This window comes from Cupressus sempervirens, chromosome 3 (assembly GCF_028749045.1).
Source record: "Cupressus sempervirens isolate cs-2001-9-10 chromosome 3, ASM2874904v1, whole genome shotgun sequence".
Lineage (NCBI taxonomy): Eukaryota > Viridiplantae > Streptophyta > Pinopsida > Cupressales > Cupressaceae > Cupressus > Cupressus sempervirens.
In genome coordinates, this window is record NC_143120.1 from 193,837,737 (window position 1) to 193,860,391 (window position 22,655).

The window sequence follows — 22,655 nt, forward strand, 5'->3', positions numbered from 1 at the left end:
TTGATCATCATTAGCAGTTCGACATCTTTGATTTACGGAATCAAATAGAATTTATGCCAGTCTTTTGATATGACTGACCTTGGGCTTATGCATTATTGCCTAGGTGTTGAGGTTTGGCAACAGTCTTTTGTCATCTTCATCACTCAATCTGTAGTGCCTGCCCCTAGTTTACATTTTATTATTTTTGCCAAACTCTTTTAGGCGCATTTATGCTTGATGATTAGTAGCATTATCTTTCAGATTATCAGATATTGTTTTCACACTTGGTTGATTCTATGATGAGACTACTTGGTACTGTTTACTTCGTGTAAGCATGATTATACTTTGATGATGATTATTTACAATGATTTCAGTTATTTGATGATGTTAGTTAGATGGATTATTTGTACATGTTTTAGATACTTACCCCATACTGCATGTGTATGGTGTGCGTGTGTGTTTTCTTTATGTATGACATTGTGATTAAGGAAGGGAGTCGTAGTTACCTGCTAGTCGGGATCTACACGATACACCAATTCCTGCCATTGCCTGTTTAGCTTAGAATATGTGTTTGTACATGTGTGGATTTTATGCAGATTGCAGGTACTGGGTATCGACTTCCCTGAATTGCCAGGATGAGCGTACCCTATTGCAATATCTCAATGGTAAGAGAGGGGAGATAACTTCTTGAGTCCAAATCCTAAACCTTTAAACCAATTGTCCTAGAAAATTAGGACAAGTATCCGAGATGATTACCTTTCTGAATGCATCGTATGACATAAATTCGTAATTATAACCCTAGAGTTTGATCTTGTATGTGGTAATTTATGATGGATGGTTATATCTTTATGACGGATGGTTATATCTTTATGGTGGATGATTTTTACTTGTTGTATTGTACTTTGTTTCATGGATCCAAAAGGGATGATGTATCTATTCTATAAATGTATATTCTTTTAGCCTTTCATACCCTGTGACATGTACAGTGAATGATTGTGCATTTCGAATTCTATTGCCAAGTGGCATTCGGAACAAATGTATATTATTTAAGTGGAATGCACTTGTAATTGTACTTTCATGTGGATGTGTTATTTATTAGACTTAGTATTAATTAAACTTAAATGTGATTCAACATCATGGGATCCTTAAGGAATGTGATCTGTTATGTTTGCTTATGTATGATTGTATGTTATTGCTTCCGCTACTTTATGATTGATGTGTATGTTATTCTTTCTTTCAAAAAAAAAAAAGTTTGGCAAAATTAATTAAAACTTTAGGTTAATTCTTTTCGATCCCTTGGCGGAGCGTTACACAGTCCAAATATGTCAGGGCTCTATTAGAAAAATTTTGTATGCAAGATTGGAAGCCTGCATCCACACCCATGGAGAAAGGTCTCAAGTTATCCGCGAAGTTTGATTCTCCTTCCATTAATGATGCTACATACAAGCAACTAGTAGGCAACTTCATCTACCTCTTTGCTACTAGGCCTGACATCAGCTTCGCAGTCAGCTACATCTCACACTTTATGACAACTCCCAAGGCTGATCATTGGATGGCCGCAAAACATGTACTTCGTTATGTGAAGGACAATTCAGAATATGGACTTTTGTACTCTCGAAGTTCTAATCCTAGACTCAATGGGTTCACAGATTCAGATTGGGCAAGCTTTGTTGATGATAAAAAGTCAACTTCTGGATATGTGTTCAGTTTGGGATCCGATGCAGTCACATGGACAAGCAAGAAGCAGCGGGCAGTTTCTCTCTCCTCTACAGAGGCCGAATACAGAGGGAGTGTTAAGGCAGGATGTGAGGTTGGTTGGCTTCGTTGGCTGCTTGAGGATATGCAGATGTCACCAGCAGGACCAACTACTTTATTTGTTGATAACGAAGGTGTTATCAATTAGCCCGAAATCCAGTCTTCCATGAACGAACCAAGCATGTGGATGTTCATTGTCACTGCATATGACAGCTGGTTCAAGACAGGATGATAGATTTGCAGTATTTTCCTACCACAAATCAGACTGCAAACATTCTCACCAAGCTTCTTGGTCCTGATAAGTTTGTCAAATTCAGAGGACAGCTTGATGTTGTAGATAGATTAACCATTAAAAGAGGGTATTACAATAATAGATAATCATCTATTATTAGTTAATGGTAATCTATTTGTAATCTAGTGCAAATATTAGAATGTTTCTAATATTTAGTTAGCTTTAGTTAGCTATCATTTTTTTAGCTTTCTTTCAGCTAGAATAGAATGTTTCTATTATTTACGATCATTTTCTAAGGAAACATCATTCCATTCTTTTGTATATAATGACCTCTCGGTCTCTGTCAATAACAATCAAGTATTTTACCAATTACTTCGTAATAGTTTGATGCATTTCCTAAATTTGAATGTGAGGTGGTCAAAAATTTCTCAAAGTCCAAGGATGAATATGCGAGACTCTGAACCATGACTAATGCCTTGTTACTTTTGAACATTTTATGAAACCATGTTAGGTCATGTATATATGTAAGTTTTTTGAGGCTTTTTACCATAGTTTTTTGTACATAGTTAGAGCAGGTCTGCAATGAGTCATTTGGTTCAAGAAGTTTTAGTTGTTAGTTTAAGTTTGCTTTGAGTTTACCTAAAGTCATTTGATTCTAGCCATTTGCTTTCCATAGTTTAGAAAGTCATTTGAATCTAGTAATGTATATATGTAAGTTTTTTGAGTTTTTTTACAAGAGCTTTTGTACATAGTTAGAGTAGGTCTGCATTGAGTCATTTAGCTCAAGAAGTTTTAGTTGTTAGCTTGAGTTTGCTTTGAGTTTACGTAAAGTCATTTAATTCTAGTCATTTTCTTTCCATAGTTTAGTTGTTGATGTTTTGTCCAGTTGTTCCTAGCTTAGTTTGGTTTGCTTTAGTGTTTCTGTTGCTTTGTCAGTTTTGATTTTTTTGGTGAGATCCAAATTTGTGAGAAAGATTTTACTGTTTCAACATGCCAAGGCATGATTTCAATTCTATATTCAAGCTTATTTCATACATAGCTATTTGTGAAGTTTTTAGGATCCAAGTTTGTTTTCTCCAATTTCGTCTCTTGGTTAGAATTTGTATTTCGACTTGGAAAGGAATCATCAATTTTGTCTTGACACAGAATCTTTCAATTACTATATTTTGCATTCATTATTAATTGCACTAAGTCATTGAGATTTGTCACAAGTTGTAGTTGCTGACTGTAATTCTCAAACCTATTATGAGCTTCACTGCTTATGAGCCACAATGAAATTATGAAAATGAAAAAATAGTAGAAAAAAGAAAAAGGGAAAAAATGAAATGAAATATCAGAGTATTTGGCTTTGGGAATTTGTGAATATCTCTATCATGGCTATACACGTATGGCTAGCAGTAGAGCAATGTTCACGGGAATTGCAACCTTGTGGGGACTATAGACACCCGACTAGCAGCAAGGAAATATCTAGCATGCTATTGAAGTAAGATGTTTGATCTAGCTCATCACAATGAATTCTGGAGTTTCAATGGAATAAATGCACTTGCACACGCTTACATAATCAAAGACAAAGCCTTTTGATCCAATTTCTGATTTTTCTTCCCCTTTTGAGTATATTTCCTCATCACTTGATGGGTTGGAAAGAATTTTCCAAATATTCTAAATACAAATTGAATTTTTATCTTTGAAATGTTCAAGAATATTTTTTTCGAATAAGCACTAGAAGTTACTAGAACGACTATGTTTGCATGATCTCTCTCCACATAGGCATACAAAACCCTCCATCAACACATGGGAGCTGAGGGAACTACAAAGGAGATCGAGTAAAGCTTTGACTGTCAAAAGGGGGCATTGTAAATAAAAAATTCAAAAGGTAGACCCAAATAACTATAATGAAATAACTTGCACAGTAGAAGATATAATATGGAATATGCTTCAAATACTTAATAATATGCCACTTCAAGGGGGCTACCTCCTTGTCCAATTCAAGGGGAATTCCTTCAATAATCTTCAATAGGAATTAAATGCTCAATATCTTGAAATAAGGCACACTATCTCTTATATATATCCTCTTGGAACTAATATAACACCATGGCCGACCTACATATGACTATACAGGTGTAAGTCTGAACCAACTAACTAAATAAAAATGTAGATTTGATAATATGACTCATTTAGAAGTTAAGGTAGTTAGAAGTTGACTACTCACAACCATATGTATACTCTAAGATTTAGGGTGTGGCATGCCCCCCTTCTTTAGAGAGGCATTGTACTCAATGCTAACTATGTGAGGATCCCAATTTTTGGCTCAATTCAAAATGTTTATGTAGCCATTGAGATTTCATGCGAAGTCAATTGACAAGTAAAATTAGTTATGATCATGTGAAATGGTAAGATGGCTCATCGTTATAATTTCATACTAAGATGACATGTTAGTTAATCATTATGATGTTATTATATTGTTATCTTGAAATCTTGGAAAGTTGAAGTGATATGGTGGTTTCCCTTTGTGATGGTTTATGAATAATAACTTGTTATAGTAATTGTGATTATATTGAGGAATATGATATTATCATGGAAAATTTCTTCCCTTGCAGGAGCACATTTAAGGGGGGAAGCATTGCCAAAAAGGAATTGGGCATGGGGTGCCACCTATCACTAGGCAAATAGGTACGAGTCCTGAACCACCATAGCTCAGAGTAAATGGCTAGGCAAACAAGAGTGTACGTTGGACAACCATGAGCTAATCAGTTAAATTATATATCACTTAATAATAAAGGAAATCACTAAGCATAAATTGAACTATGAACAAGTTGGTACCTTTGTAATTGTGTTATCTTGGTTGGAGGCTCCTAGTGTATAAGCATGTCCTTACATATCAACACCATGATACCTAAATATCTACACATATACATACATATATAGGTGTATGTACATAAACCAATTAAATATATATAAGAACGTATGTGCATGCTTGATAATTAATGTATACGTAAGAAATATATGGTTGGGGTTTACGCATGTACATGTATATGTATGCATACATGTATAGGTATTTATAGATACCATGATGTTATATGGTAAGACAATATTATTATTTCTTTCACCCTTAGCCAAAGTCTTATTTTATTGTCTTGTGCGGCCATTTTGTTTATTTCTTCATCAAGCTTTTAAGTCAGTTTGGTGGCCGAATTTTAATATTAGAATTGCCATTCTTTGTTTTGCAACTCTCATTGCCACCTTTTTCTTGCTCGTAACCAAGCGTGTAAGCTTTTATGCAATGGTTCTCTTTGCAAGAGGTGATTATCTTACATTGTTGGTCGCCGTAGCTCTACTAATATAATTCTTTTACAATTGTATACAACTCTATTAATTCATATCGCAGTCGTTTCTTGTTTTCTTTACACAATCGCATTTATGTATGCATAGCCGTGGGGTGATAAGAAGTTCACTCCATTCTACCCCGGCTGTGCAGTCTGAAATTCTTTTCAATCTCAATTACATATCTTGGCAAGATCTGCTATCTTAGTCAACTATTCCAGCGATGCGCATCATTGATGGTGCAACCCTTCAAACCATGAGCCAAAAAGCAAGGCTATGAAGATCTCCATCACGATATTCATGATTCTTGCAACATAACCTCTGCGAGTGCTAAGGAGCTGACCAGATATCGCAGTCTCCTTTACCACATGAAAGCAGTAGACTTACAAGTCATGCATTCTTCTTTTGATATTTTATTTATTGAAATTCGATATAAGAGGTTCTAAATTTTTAGTTGGAATAGAGAGGGAATCTTTGTTAAGCATAGAAACAGTCTAGCCAGAAGGAGTGACATTTCCTTACTCATGCTTGGCTGAATTTATATGCATATGAATTGAAGAACATGTTACAATCAGAAATTGTTTTCTTGTCTAAACTTTGTTTTAAAAGAATCCAATCTGTGCAAGCTTATACAGGGGCATATTCCATATACCTCTACCTCTGAGATAAGAGACAGAACACTCAGGAAGAGCCAAATTTATAATTTTCAAAACGCAACATGAATCTTTTATAATGTTGTGGTCCAAGTCAGACAGATGCATTGATTGTGATTACAAATGCCTATACATCCACTCAGGGATTCATCCAGGAAGACCAGCATGGTCGAGATGAAGGGTGTGAGATGGCAATCGTTAAACTATGGTTTATTCTTGCATGATAAAAGAGAAAGAACAATCAGTAATTTACACAAATAATAAAAGATGTTTAAATTTGAATCAGCTCATGGTAGGCCAATGTTTATATCTTGTTGTCTAGTCAAGTGGTGGGGTTGATAATCTAATACCAGGATGCTCAATGCTTGGACACAATGTCCCATGTCTATTTTCCGAGTAGGGAGGGCCTTTCTTAGTTGAGATTGTGTGGGGATATTTAAGGATCCGCAGTTGAGAGGTTAAGCCCTTGATGATGCTTCTCCTCTCCACCAAATGCCAAGGCTTACACAAGATAGAGATACAATCTACATTCAATATCTTCTGGTAACGAGTATTTTACTTTTATGATATTTGTAATCTCAAGTTGAAGAAATGTTAGATGGTTAATATCATTTAATCAGTTATTCCCTTCAATGCTTAAGAATCAATTTCCTTTTAAATGTATTAGGAAATCAATGAAATTGGTTGATTTTACAAATTGATCATGAAATGCAACTGCTTGCATGAGATAGGCTTACTTGATGGTTGTTATAGTTATCCTTCATTCATGTGAATATGAACATAACTTTTATTTACTTCTAATTCTCATAACTAGAAATGGCAGAAACAACGGATATAGTGGTTTTGTTGCCCTAAATGGTATTGGTTATTATTATACAGTGGTATAACTTTTGTGCCCTCAGCAGTATACGTGGACTAACCTAGGTCAAAGCAAATGTTATCCTAGGCAGATTTCAGTTTCAGAATTTAGGGTATTGCAAACTTAAAATCCTCAATTTAATTTTATTTGATTATGCCTTTGATTGTTAGTTATGATATTTCAATTGAATTGATTGTAACCGTTAATCTCTTTTGTATGAACATGTAAAGTAACTGTTATAACTGCCTCCTCATGAATGTGAAGTAGTAACTGTATTTCGATGATATGCTAATTGTTAGCTAAGGCTCGGAAAAAGGGGTTGTTACACTTTTAAATATACTCTTTACCTTCCCATGTGGCATCTTCAACTGGCAAGTTCTTCCATTGAAAGACATATTCTTTGAGAACTCTAGACCTAAGAATCATTGTACATATTTGGAGAAAGAATTTTGGTTCTAGTATGATCCTTCTTCATCAAGCTTTGGTAATATTGTTTGTGTAGGTATGATATTTACAATTACTTATGTCAAACAAGAAATATGAAAAACTAGATGTATCTTCGTTGCTGGTATCAATTCTAGCTCATAGACAACACTACCTATCTTTTGCATGATCTGGTATGGACCATAATATTTCAGTGACAAATTATTCTTTATTAGTTGCATTAATAATATTTGCTTATAAGGCTGCAATCTGGAGAATACCCAATCCCCTACTTCAAAAATTATCTCACTACAATGTTGATCTGCTCGCTGCTTCAATTGATTTTGTGCCATGGCCAAATTCTCCTTGAGTATCAAGTGATGAACCATGTGGTCCTCTACAACTTGAACTTTTGGTAAAATCTGCAATGATGATGTGATGGATGGACAATGATATCCATATGCTGCCATAAACGGAGACAATTTTTATGAGCTATGGAAGGAAGTATTATACCAGCATTTAGCTAGAGGTAGCCAATCTACTCACCGTGATTAATTATCAAAAGTGAACCAACATAGATATCCTTCGAAACATTTATTAACAATCTCAATTTGTCCATCAGATTGAGGATGATATGAAGAACTATGAGCTAATTGGGTTCCTAAACATGAGAATAAATCCCTCCAAAAGCTGCCATAAAGATATGATCATGATCACTAATGTACCTTAGGTGTACATGTAGCTTTTGTATATTCTCCAAAAGTGCCTTTGTCACTGTACTTGTTGAAAAGGATCTGATAATACAATAAAATGGGCATATTTAGTGAGACAATCCACCACCATCATAATGACATCTTTAACTTTAGATCTTGGCAGACCAAAAAGAAATCCATGGAGATCTCTACCCAGTATTAGCTAGGAAAATCTAAGGGATGCAAGAGACCTGGTGTCTTAGCTATCCCCCCTTTATTTACTTGACAAACTAAACATTCAGCCACAAGTTTTTAAACATCCCCTTCTTGTACTTCCTAAAAAAAGTATTTCTTGACTCAATGATATGTCTTTAAGAGTCATAAATGACCACCTATTGAAAGACATAAAGTTTTGTGAGGATCTTTTGTTTGAGAGCATATTTCCAAGACTTGGACTTAGTAAGGCTCACCTGACTCAAGACTCAGAAAAAACTAGGTTTGTGTGGAATCTTGCCTAGGTTGAGTTTTTCTCGAGTCTCGAGCCCCTGGAATTTTCCTAGCGTCACTTGACTCAAAACTCACCAGGACTCGGAGAGTCCTGTAGAGTCTAGAAACTATGTTTGAAACTAGAGTTCTTATATAAATATAATCTCTTTATACTACAAACCATTTCCCTTCCAACAAACTTATCTGAACTACTTAGATCACTCTATAACCGTTGAATGAAATTGCTAGTAACATCATTTTTCCAATCATATTAATCTTCTTCTATCCAATTTGCTTGTGATGTTGACATGGCACATAATAAAGCTTCATATTTCTTCAATAATGCATGCACTACAATATTTTCCTTTCCATTCTTGTATATGATTTTAAAATCATACCCCAACATCTTAGTCACCTCTTTTTGTTGCTCCTCAAAAGATAATCTCTATCCCAAACAATATCTAAAGCTATCCAAATCTATCTTAACTTTGAAGTGTCTTCCCATTAGATATGGCCTCCATTTATAGACTCCATACAGCATAGATAACACCTTCATCTATAAATTGGCTTTCAAAAGCAGTGGGTTGACCCTCTTGTATGAGAAATGCTCCAATACCATTACCTGAAGCATCACATTGTACAATAAAATCCTTGGTAATGTCTGAAGTAGCAAGAACTGGAGTAAAGCACATAGCTTCCTTTAACCTCTCAGATTCTAAATAGCCAACTCATTCCATTGAAATGAATCCTTCTTTAATAGAGTTGTGAGTGGTGCTGCTATACAAGCATAGTTCTTCACAAATCTTCTGTAATACCCAGTCAGCCCCAAAAAATCCTTAAGTTCTTAATGGTTTTGGGTAGATGCCAATCTATAATAGCCCTAATTTTGTGAGGATTCACCTTTACTCCTTCGTGTGAAACTATATGTCCCAAGTAGTCATTGAGATCAAAAGTGCGCTTGGAGAGATTAGCATAAATCTTGTTATCCTAAAGAACTTGTAGTACTAGATCAACATGATATGAGTGTTCCTCAATGTCTTGCTATAAATTAATATATGATCCAAGAATACTAATGCAAACTCCCTCAAAAATTTCTTCAAGATGGAGCTCATCAAACTTTGAAATGTAGATGGTCCATTAGTTAGACCAAAAGTTATCACCAAATATTTATAATGACCCTCACAAGTCCTGAATGTTGTCTTGGAAATACCTTCTTTAATCTGAATTCAGTGATAGTTTGCTCTATGACCTGATTTAGTAAAAAAACTTAGCTTCATTCAATTCATCTGATAAATCATCAATTATTGGAATAGAAAATTTATCTTTGATAGTGTACATGTTGAGCACTTGATAGTCTAGGCACAGACACCAAGTATCATCCTTTCTACACACCATTAAAAACATGTGAGAAGTATGCACTTAGACTATGTTGTATAATTTTCACTTCTAACATCTCTTGGACATTTTTTTCAATTTCACTCTTTTCTATATATGGGTACCTATAAGGCTTATTGTTGGGTGTTGCCTTCTAGGCTTTTATTGTATGGCATGATCACGATCCCCCTTAGGGTGAAGTTCATTAAGATTCTCAAAAAACACTGAGTGGTGATCAATAATTTTGTGTAGATCCGGATTGATAGGGGCAGTTGATTCATAGGCTTCCAATGAACATATCTGGGCCGCATATCCATCAGCTCCTGACTTTAGCAACTTCTGCATTTAATGAGAACTTGAGCTTTTGCAATGCATCCCTCTTAGCTGCACTGTCTTTCCTTCTAATTTAAATCTAATGAATAGTTCTTTAAAGTTTGTCTTAACTGTTACCAAGGTATTAAACCATTACACTCCCAAGACCATATGTGCTGCTCCAATGGAAATGGCGTACATTGGGCAATCAAGATGATAACCTCCCATGGATACCTTAATGCTACAACATTTTTGGGAACTAACTATACCACCATCTGCAATCAAAACTTGAAACTCTGGAGCTGGATAAATAAAGCACTTCAAACGTGTAACCAATTTTTTGTTGAAGTTATGAGTACTACTCAAGTCTATCAAAATGTTACTCTCTCATGTTTCAAAAAACCCACTAGTTTGAGTATTTGTGGGGTGGTAAAACTAGAAAATGCATGACTAGTGTCAAGAAATGATTGGTTGAGAATCATCTAATTTTATCACTTTCTAATAAAAATTCTTCCCTTTTTTCCGTGCTCAGAACTTCAATATAGAGAAAATTGTTGAATATTTTGTCATTGATATCAGAGCTAGACTGTGATTTTATGGGGCGATTATATTTTATTTGTGCTATTATTCGGTGTCTGTGTAATTGATAGTTTCAGACTTTGATTCTTAGCGGCTCATTAATATATTTATCCTTTTCAAGCGACAGTTTCAGATTCTTTTGTTGATTGTGAGACTTATTCCTAATGGCGACAAAGTAATGTTAGAATTAAAAAGGTAATTGATCAGCATTGAAAAAGGAATTATTGAATTTTGAAGCAATTGATAAATACCTCAGTTGTTCCTTGTTTAGAGCTTATGAAGTACTACATGTTAAGTTTTTTAAGATTTTTTTCTATTGTTGATAGTTGTCTTCATTTTGGTGTGGGATATATTTTATTTGTTTGTTTTCAACTTGTTGCAGATAAGAAGTCAAGAAATGTTCCGGCAGGATGTGTGTAAATTTTGTATGGTGATTTAAGTGTTGAGTGTGTTCTAAAAAGTGTTATTAAGTTTTAGTGCATTTCAAGTTGGTGCTTCAGCTGAATGAAAGCTCACCGGTGCTTTGAGGAGAATTGGTAATGAACATATAATTTGTAATATGCTTCAGGTACTTCATAATAATATGCCACTTCAACGGGGCAACCTCCTTATCCACTTCAAGCGAGATACCAACAATAATCTTCAATAAGAGCTCAATATGTTAAAATAATGCACACTACCTCCTATATATGCACCCTCTTATGACTAATATAACACCATGGCTGACCTTAATATGACTATATATGTGTAAGTCCATCTCAACCAACTAAATAACAATATAATAGTGATAATATGACTCATTTTGTAGTTAAAGTAGCCATAATTTGACTTCTCACAACCATATGTATAAGAGCGCAGCAAAAACACATTACAAGGATAGGAGCTAGTGCATAATCGTAGGCCATACAGTATTAAAAAGGTATGTCGCATATAAAACTACCATAGTACTCAAGAGTAGACAACCTTGTTGAACACCTAAAACAAATGGAATATACTGTTGATAGAAGGATCTAAGAACAGAAGCACTAGATGATACCCTAATAACTAGAAAACTGAGGTGGTGGACACAAAGTACAAAGACTCCAGAGGGAAAGCATTGACAATATTGATAAAACTATATATTTAAAAAGAGGAAAGTGGAAAACTGTTGCAGAATATGATAACACCATCGACCCTTGTACACACTAGAGGAATATGTAAAGAGTTTTGGCATGCTGAGAGAGCATGATAAGCAACACCATATTCAATTATTTTCTTAGACTCAAGCACTTATTGCAAGGACATTGTACATCAATCAGGAAAATAGGGCAGAGACCAAAACTTGAGCTATGTTTAAAAAAGGATTTTGTAAAACTTTCCATTTCTTTGATCCAGAAAAATACCGAATAATGTATTACACAAAAGAAAAGGAGTTGGTTGAACTACTTGCAAAGCAAATAGAAGCAGTGGAAGATAGAGAGCAAAACCTGTAAACATAAAAAGCGCATAGAATATGGAAAGTGATAGTGAATAAAAAATCTGGATCCGATATCAGAAAGAATTTTATATAAGGTGGAAAAAGGGATAGAACCAATTAATGACAAAAAGAGTCCAAAGAATCTGAAAGTACAAATTAAGGAAGGAGAAGTGATGACAAGAAACGATATTTCTAATATTGCAGAATATTAGGAAGGGAATTCATTAAGGTTGGTAATATTTTGGAAAAATTATAAGGCTTGTTTCCAAGAACATTAGCTAAAATGAATGGCATCAAGGAAGAGGCGGTAGTAATGAAAATAGAACTAGAGGAAGATATAAAGCCACAAAAGAAAAGACCATATATGCTCGATCCCAATGTTAAGGTGAAAGGCAAGATATAGCTAAATAGAATGAGTTCTGGTGGAATAATAAAACCGGTAGAGGATTTAGACTGGATAAGCCCTATGGTAATCCTAATAAAGATTGGTAAAATAAGAAAATGTGTGGAGTTTAGGGAGCTAAACAAAGCGTGTATCTATGATCAATTCCCTCAATCTTCCATCAAAGGACTGGAAAGAGTTGTAGGCAGAGAAGTTTATTCATTCATTGATGGGTATTTGGCTATCATCAAGCAAAAACTGAAGAGGATCAACCAACGACACTGTGTGCGATTGTTACATGTACGCAATGATGTCTTTTGGTCCAAAAACATTGCACCAGCAGTATTTACTAGAATAACGATAAACGCATACAATGATTCCACACATGACTTCTTGGAGGTATATTTACAAAACTTAACAATGTATGGACTACTGAAGGACCATCTTCAAGTGCTCGGAGTAGTTTTTTAATTATTTATTTATATATTCAGGGTGCGGTGACATATTTTGGACAAGTATGTTCCCGCTTTACTGAAGAGTCTGCAGATTCATGTATGCGAAGAAAAATAGAAATCTGATATGTTGCATAACCTGGCAGACCATGAAAACTGTATAATCCCATTTCAGTTTTGTTTTACAGTTTCTAATATATTTCGTCTTCACCGAAAAAAATTACAAGCCAATGATTTCAAAACCCTGAAAAAAGAAAACTGAAAACTAAAAACATACAGGACTCTGAGTATCTTGTGTCTTTAGGGGCTCTGCACTGCCACTAGAATATTGCAGGGCTCTCAATTTTCCTGCAAGTAATGCAAAACAGTTATCATCGTAAATTACCAACTCACGCTATAACTTTCGACGGACAGAAATGTGTTCTTTCTTGTTTCAGAGAAACAAACCATTGAGAAGTCTGCGGTGCTGGTGTCTGCCCCGGGAGAGCAAAGTGCGGCTCAACATGATGGAAGAGCGATCGTAAGATCGAACCCGTGTACAAACTTAGATTAAATGCTTGCAATTGCCTAAAAGCTGAGAGGATTAAACAGAAGTTGGATTGAATGAGAGTGATCGTGCAGACAAATCACCTGGAATGGCCAGAAATTAGATTAAATGTTTGTGATTACGCCTACAAATTCGCAGGAATGAATCTTCCTCGCAAACAGTTGGACGCCTGGCGTAGCAACTGCTTCTGTACTGAATGAAATTGAGAACACTAATGCCTTACACATCCGAAACTGAGGAAAGAGTTCTCGTCTCCAAGATCAAGATTCATATTTTTTAATTTTGTATAGGACAATTTATGAATTTAGTAATAAAATTCCTCGGGCATTGGTCTAAAAGAATGCTTTTTAAGCCCAATATGACTGTCACATCCACATCTAGTCGGTAACGTGCACGCTAACAAGTGAACATAGAGGTTTGCACTCATTTTAGTATAGAGGTTTGCACTCATTTTAATATTGCTAGGATAGAGATTGGGTAAGGTCCCATGGGCACCCACTTGCTTAAAAATAGAATGGGTGCGAGTGTTTTTTAGGAACTTTTAAACGGAAGAGGTCACATGAATTTTTAATGTGAATCTATTTTAAACAATTAGCTCCTACAAACAAGGACGCTGGTGGTTTTTGGTGGGAAAATAGTGGCAAAAATTTCTTCTAAGCTGGTGGGGCTAATTCCAATGCCACCCCTTTTTCATCTGCTCAAAATGAAAAAGCTAAAAAGTATGGGCTCCTATAAAATAGAAAAAGATTCTAATTAAAACTTTAGCCCCCACCAAAAAAATATATGGGACCTCCAGTTCTCAAAAAATAGAGCCCAAGCTCCCTCCATGAGACCTCTACCTAAGAATAGAAAATAAGAATAAAAAGCTATAAGCACTAGAATCTAATAAATAATAGTGATGGAAAGACATAAATTGCTTTAAATTCTTCATGAAATTCGTAGAATAAGGATAGTTCATTGCATAGATAAGATTGAAGAATGAGAATTACTTGAGGGATAACTTTAAGAAATTTTCTTTTGGAAAAAAGTATAAAATTTGTGAAAATCAAGTGGAAAAATAATGTATTCAATTTAATAAATATAACAAATAACTATTAATGAAAAATATAATATTATAGTGCTAAACTAAATTAAATTACAGAATATAGTTAGTATATTATTAAATTATATAAATGTGATGATATATATTAATTAAAGCTTTAAAAGAATATATAAATAAATATTATAGTATCATGCTAAATTAAAATTAGATGACATCCTAAAGAACATTTATCATACCAAAGATATTTACCAATTAATTATATATAAAATATAGATAAAATTATATATTTTATTTTTTTATAATAGTTAAATTGATTAATTTTAATTATTAAATTGTTTGATATATCTTGTTTAAGCGGTAAATTCATCCAATTTAAGAAGCTCTTCTAAATATTGGTCGCATGAACAATATTCTTAAGCTTAAATTGCTTATTAATATGTGACTTTGTGTTTTGCATCCATTTGACATCACTTGTAAATTTGATATTAAATTTGAAACTAGCATGATTATGTAAACTAGGCCACTAGTATTTTAGGGTCTTTAATTAACCATGGCACACCAATTCAAAGGCACGCATGATATTTCAATTACCTACTTTTGCAAAGGGAGCAAGCTATTAACAGTTGCAGAGATTTTGTATTGGGATATGATGTCCTTGATTCATCCTGTACAAGACTGATAAATGGACTATGGAAGGCAGGAAATTTTGAATTATAAATAAATTGATAAATATTTGTAGATTTTAAAAGAAAGTAATATTTACTATTATTTTTTATTTAAGTATGTCATATATGAATAATACAAATAATGATGTATGAACTATTTTTTTATCACTTAAATTCATTTATTCATAAACTATCCTAAACAAGAGATGCAATGCGTCATAGTTCCTGTCTAACGCATAATGGTTGTAGAGGTGTAGATGAGTGAGAATAAGGTTAAATAGTTATAAATTAACATTGTGAATACATTAATTTTTGCCTAGAAATGCACTTGTGATCTGATAGGATGACTCATATTTTGTTGTTAAGTTCTCGTGTTATATTATTATATCTTTGGGCATTTAAGCCCAAGAATAAGAGGCCAAAGTCCCCAACATGGCACTAAGTACTTAATATCATACTATGATCAATACATATGCTTTAGACAAATTTGCACCTTCTACATTGACAACTTAAAATATGTGCAATGAGGAAAGATATCTATACCAATATTTGAATTATAGAACTTGAAGAAGTGATGAAGCATTTGGAGTATCACATTATATGTTTAAGCATACCATGCATGCTACTAGTAAACCATTAGTAATTGGAAAAACTTCCCTAACTATGTATTATTCTCATTTTGATTATCAAATGGAACTCACACTATTTTTAAGCATTAGCACTGGACAAAACTAGGATAGAGATATAGATAGAGATAAATAGCAATATAGAATAATAACAACATAAACATATATGCAAAGGAAAAAAGGATAGTTAATATAGAGGAGGAAGATGAAGAGAGAGAAAATAGTATGATAGAGTGATACCAACACAAGTTGTGTGTGTGTGTGTGTGTGAGAGAGAGAGAGAGAGAGAGAGAGAGAGAGAATTAAATATAATTATTTTTCTTAATAAAAAAAAGTTAAAATAAAATCATGGTTATAATAAAAAAATTAAAATATAATATATTTTAATTAATGAAATTAAGAATTGAATTTTTACATATAGAACATAACTATTTAATTTTAATACATAGTTTATAAAAACTTAATAATAATTTATATTGAATTATTTCTTTTTTGTGATTTTTTTTTAGTATTTGTTTTTTATATATAATATAATTATTTATTAAATATTAAAATATATATTTAAGTTTTAAATATATTTAAACTAAATGATAAATTATTTAAATAAAAAATATCAATAATAATAAATGATATAATTTATAAATTGTAACACTTATCAATTATACATATTACAAACAATATTATAAAATATTGTTAAAAATAATATTGTTTAATTTATTTTTATAAAAGTAAAATAATAGTAATAATTTAACTACTTTTATTAAAAAAGCAAAGTTTTAAAAAAATTAGAAATTCAAATACAAAGATATAACATATTGAAATTATATTAAAAAACATATTTATTAATTTTATATATATAGTGAAGTATAATTTGAATTTATGCATTACATGAAGTTTTAGGAACAAGTCATATCAAATAGTTAAAAATAGACATCAATGTAAAACTAATAATATATATATGTTTAAAATTAAAAACTAAAAATATGTAACTCTATATTTGAACTTGGTAAGAAAAATAGATTGTGATAATTAATACTGATTAGACATGTTGTGTGAGGTGGAAGATAAAATGATTGAAAAAAAAAATTTATCAACTTGTCACAAATGTAGAAAAGATAAAGTTGTAATTAATGCATTCATTAATGTATGATGAAGTTGTTAAAAAAAATATTTGTATTTTTGTTGAAGAAAATTAATTTTCTCCCCCACCAAAAATAGTATAGACCAATAGAATGAATGAAAAATGTGATTTATAAAATAATGAAAAATTAGAAAAAAAATAAACATTTGAAAATTCATATAATCTTTTAAATTTTTTGATTTGATTGGTCAGTGTTAATGTCAAAGTAGCACTGGCATGAATGCAAAAGTGACAAGAGACACAATGTGTCATAGTTCCTGCCTAACACATAATGGTTGTAGAGGTGTAGATGAGTGAGAATCTAAATTAACATTATGAATGCATTGATTTTTGCCTAGAAATGCACTCGTGATCTGATAGGATAGCTCATATTTTGTTGTTAAGTTCTTGTGCTATATTATTATATCTTTGGGCATTTAAGCCCAAGAATAAGAGGCCAAAGTTCCCAATATGGCACTAAGTACTTAATATCATACTATGATCAATACATATGCTTTAGACAAATTTGCACGTTCTAAGTTGACAACTTAAATTATGTGCAATGAGGAAAGATATCCATACCAATATTTGAATTAGAGAACTTAAAGAAGTGATGAAGCATTTGGAGTATCACATTATATATTTAAGCATAATATGCATGCTACTAGACAACCATAAGTAGTTGGAATAACTCCCCCAACTATGTATTATTCACATCTTGATTATCAAATGAAACTCACACTATTTTTAATCATTAGCACTGGACAAAAACTAGGATAAAGATATAGATAGAGATAAATAATAGTATACAACAATAACAACATAAACATACATGCAGAGGAAAAAAGGATAGATAATATAGAGGAGGAAGACGAAGAGAGAAAATAGTAAGATAGAGTGATACCAACATAAGTTGTGTGTGAGAAAGAGATAATTAAATATAATTATTTTTCTTAATAAAACAAATAGTCAAAATAAAATCATGATTATAATAAAGAATTAAAATATATTATATTTTAATTAATAAAACTAAGAATTTAATTTTTATATTAAAACTCACATTTTTATAAGAAAAAATGAAATGTATTGAAATATAAAAATATTTTATAAGTAAAACTAATTGTTTAATTTTACACAATTAAACTATTTAGTGTTTTGTATTTCCAAATTTTTAATAAAATTAAGTAATTTTTAATTATGAAATAATATCTATATAATTTACTATGTACATTTATAAATAATAAATAGATGTAATACATATAAATTTGATGATGATGAATAAATATGATGTAATAAATAAGAAATAAAATATTACTATTTAATTTTAATACATAGTTTATAAAAACCTTATAATAATTTAAATATCTTTTAGAATTGAATTATTTCTATTTTGTGGTTATTTCTTTAGTATTTTTTTGATATAAAATATAATTATCAATTTAATATTAAAATATATATTTAAGTTTTAAATGTATTTAAATTAAATGATAAATTGTTTAAATAAAAAATATTAATAATAAAAAATACTATAATTTAAAAATTGTAATACTTATCAATTATACATATTACAAACACTATTATAAAATATAATTAAAAACTAATATTGTTTAATTTATTTTTATAAAAGTAAAATAATAATAATAATTTAACCACTTTTATTAAAAAAGCAAAGTTTTAAAAAAATTAAAAATTCAAATACAAAGACATAACATATTGAAATTATGTTAAAAAGACACACATATATATATATAGTCATAATTTGAACTTATGCATTACATGAAGTTTTAGGAACAAGTTATATCAAATAGTCCAAAATAAACATCAATGTAAAATTAATAATAAATATATTTAAAATAAAAAATAAAAAATATTTAATAGATTGTGATAATTAATATTGATTAGACATGTTGTGTGAGGTGGAAGATAAAATGATTTGAAAAAATAAAATCTTATCAACTTGTCACAAATGTGAAAAAGATAAAGTTATAATTAATACATTCATTAATGCAAGATGAAGTTGTTAGAAAATATTTATATTTTTTTGTTGAAGAAAAATAATTTTCTCCCTCACCAAAAATAGTATGGACCAATAGAATAGATGAAAAATATGATTTATAAAATACTGAAAAACTAGAAAAAGATATAAACATTTGAAATCTCATATAATCTTTTAAATTCTTGAATTTGATTGGTTAGTGTTAATGTCATATTTGGATTGACATGAATGCATTAGTATTCTTGCCTTGACAAGAACTAATAAATGTGTTTAAAATAAGAAATATATTTAACTCTATATTTGATTAAAATATCTATATTTGAATAAAAATTTACAAATTACAAAAATAAACATCAACTAATATTGTTTTTTTTTTTTTTTAAAGTTTATCCACTTGTCACAAATGTGGAAAAGATAAACTTACAATTAATGCATTCATTAATAAAGGTGGTAGAAAAATGATTTTTTTTTTTTTAAGTTTATCCACTTGTCACCAAATATATGGAAAAGATAAAGTTGCAATTAATGCATTCATTAATAGAGGTGTTGGAAAAAATATGTATATTTTTGTTGAATAAAATTGAATTTTTTCATAGCCTTTTTCATCATTAGCCAATACAATTTTTTAAAAACTGTATTTTTCAATTCCAAAAAAAATGCAAATTAATATAGCTTTTGCAAAGATTAGTATATCTTGAAATTTTTAGATTATGTAACTAATATGCAACCTAATGATTCTATTAGTTTCCTACCAAAGGCATGAACTAATAAATATTGATTTCTATTGGCGAATTTTTTCTTTAAAGTAGGAAATTTTTAATATTACTGGTATTTTTTTTAATTGCATAAAAATTATATAAAATCTTGGAGAAACTTTTATTATTAAAGAAGATTGTAGATAGAAGTAGACATACTTAGAAACCCTGATGATATTATTATTATAATATGGAACCTAATTAATTATCAAACCTGAAGGTTAAATTAGCCCACTTTTATAGTTATAGTTTCCCCCCAAATTATTGAATGGTGATTTAAGGGAAGCATCCCTATTATTTATAATCATTGGATGATCCTAAATAAATGGCCTAAATCCTATTTTGAGCCAAAATTTAAAAGAATAGCAAGTTTTACAGAAAATCTCAAAATAAAGACATGTGTCCCCAATCAAATCTATTTTGGGCCAGATTGAGAAAAGATAAAAAGTTTCATGGAAAGTCTCTGACACATGTCAAATGTACTATTTATCGTGTAATGTAACTTAAATTATTTCCAAATATTGGTAAATATGACATTTGAATAAGACAAGCCTTGGAAATTTTAGGCTAAAATATTTAATTTACCGCATGAAAAAATTAGATTACATTGGCGAAGTCATCACTAAAATACAAATACTGCTATATTATTATTAGTGATTGGCCTAAGCATGGGACCCAATTTTCGTAAAGTGAAGGTGACATGGCCACCCCAAAAGTGCAAAAACAGTAGCCAAATTTGGAGTCCCGTCCCTAATGAGTGAGATTAGTCAATTGGTGAATATTAGCCACTAAAGTTATCCTTGCACTAGAAGTTATTTCTTTATATGTATTTTAAATTATTTAGCTATATTAAATAATATAATTAATGAATATTTAATTTAGATCATTAAAAAAATAAAATTAATGTAATAAAGTTATTTAAAATTAGACAATTATTATATTATGGTATTGTTATTATGATTTAATTATATATTTTTTGAGTAAAATGTATTGGCTTATACTTCATGAGTAGTAGTTCACAAGATTGTATCTATCATGAGAATAAATAAAATATTTGGCATTCATTACATCTAGGTGATGTCCACAAAAGGTGGGGCAAACCTTTATAAAGCCCCTTTAGCTCATCCATTGATTCGGTAGGTTGTTAAAAAAATGAGAGTGATTAAAGAACTATCAATTATGTACAATCAAAATAGGTTTTGGGATATGAAGAGTACAACTTGAAAGCCATTATTTGAACCAAAAACATAATTGCAACATTGCTTTTTTGAACTCGAAACTTCAAGATACAATAGAATTGGTAATAGCATGAAAAATCTTTAATTGTAGAGTTTGGTACTTGCATTATGATAGATGAGAAAATGATATTTAATTTTAAGATTTGTTGAGCATTATTTTTACACAATGACAACAACATAAAATTGATGTAGACTTCTCTCTTAAAAAGTTGATGACTATAGACTCCAAAGTTCCTTTAGGTTGTTTGTTAACCACTTGGGTAGCTCAATAGGAGATAAATGACGCAAGGGAGGAGGTTTCAATGGTAGCTAGGGCCAAAGGCTTGCCTAACAATCAACCAACCTTGTAGAGATCACACAACGGAAGCAACACACACAGAGACAATGCTAGAAAAGAGAGGTAACAAAATATTTCATTGATTCATCCAATTTTTCAACACACATGCCTGACTGTGAGGTCTTCTGGGTTATGGCCATGTAAAAAGATTCAAATATACATCAATATGCATCCAACATGTGAGATATTTGATCTTCTATCCCAATTCTAACTCTAAGCTTACTGTCATTCCTTTGATACCTAGATCTAAACTAAGATTCTCTATTTATACTCACCAAAATGACCTACAGAAGATTCTAGATCATCATATGGAGAAGATCAACCACATAATGGTCTACATGCATCCTAATGATCAATCAAATACATTAAATGACTAACACAAATTAAATACATGATGCGGCTCTCAAGTAAGAACTAAATAGACAACTTGGTGAAAGATAACACTAAACAACAACAACAAAGGTCACTGAGTCACTAAGTGAATATAGGAACACTCGACAAACAAAGAACCCAAGTCACTTGATGAATGAAGATAAGAACGCATTCATCGATCTAATCAGTAATGATGTTACCGAACAATTCAACACTTGTAACCAAGCACACATCTACTAAGAAGGATAAAAAAGTAACCTACGATGTTCCTACATCAGATTACCAAAGTTGAAAAGAAATAATTCTCCTTAATCATGAGTGTGTCACAACTTGAGCTGAACCCAACTTAGATTGAGAAATCCATGTAGCATCTTCAACTGGCCTATCTTTCCATTTAACCAAGTACTCAAAGTAATTATTTCCTCTTGTACTCTTTGTTTAGGGAGAAAATGGCACCAATGATAACAATCCAAAGAAGACTAAGCAAGTTGAACACTCTCTCTCTAAACCATTCAATACAAGAGAAAGAGGGGCTTCCAAGAATAACTCTCTATAAGCCCTAAATTTGATTAGAAAAACCCCAAAGAGGATAAAGGGACACCAATACAAAATCTAGAAACTTGTCAAGGAAGTATGCTAGCAAATTCTCTTTCATGCAATGTAAATAGGAGATATGACTAATAGAGATCTGAAACATACATAGATAGCCCAATGGAGATCTAAAAGTAGATGTATACTAGGAGGGAAAATAAGAGATAAAGCATTCACCCTGAAATACGAAGAGGAAGATGTGATTTAGCTCCAAACCTTGCAAATTTAAACTTCTAAACTTTTGAACATGAATCTTGAAATAAAATGACAGAAGGAGTGGAACCTAGAAATCTCCCTAAAAATGGAGACTAAAGGACTAGGTTGACTTGGGAAGATGTCCTACAACCAGGTTGATGTAATCTGACAACCTGAAACTGACTTCTCTAGAAAGCTCCTAAAAATTAGGTTCCA

At 31.5% G+C, this 22,655-nt stretch overlaps 1 protein-coding gene across 2 annotated transcripts in view; it reads right to left on the bottom strand.

Moving 5' to 3' along the window:
• The window catches only part of ALDH6B2 (aldehyde dehydrogenase 6B2), a 149,731-nt gene extending 135,907 nt beyond the window's left edge, over positions 1 to 13,824 (bottom strand). For both annotated transcript variants that reach the window (XM_089819011.1, XM_089819010.1), the window contains exons 1-2: positions 13,403 to 13,824; positions 13,233 to 13,303 (exon numbers count right to left, since the gene is read on the bottom strand). In XM_089819011.1, the coding sequence (XP_089675137.1) occupies positions 13,233 to 13,303; positions 13,403 to 13,460 (129 nt within the window). In that variant the 5' untranslated portion in view covers positions 13,461 to 13,824. The remainder of the gene's footprint in view (positions 1 to 13,232; positions 13,304 to 13,402) is intronic.
• Positions 13,825 to 22,655: the final 8,831 nt, after the last annotated feature.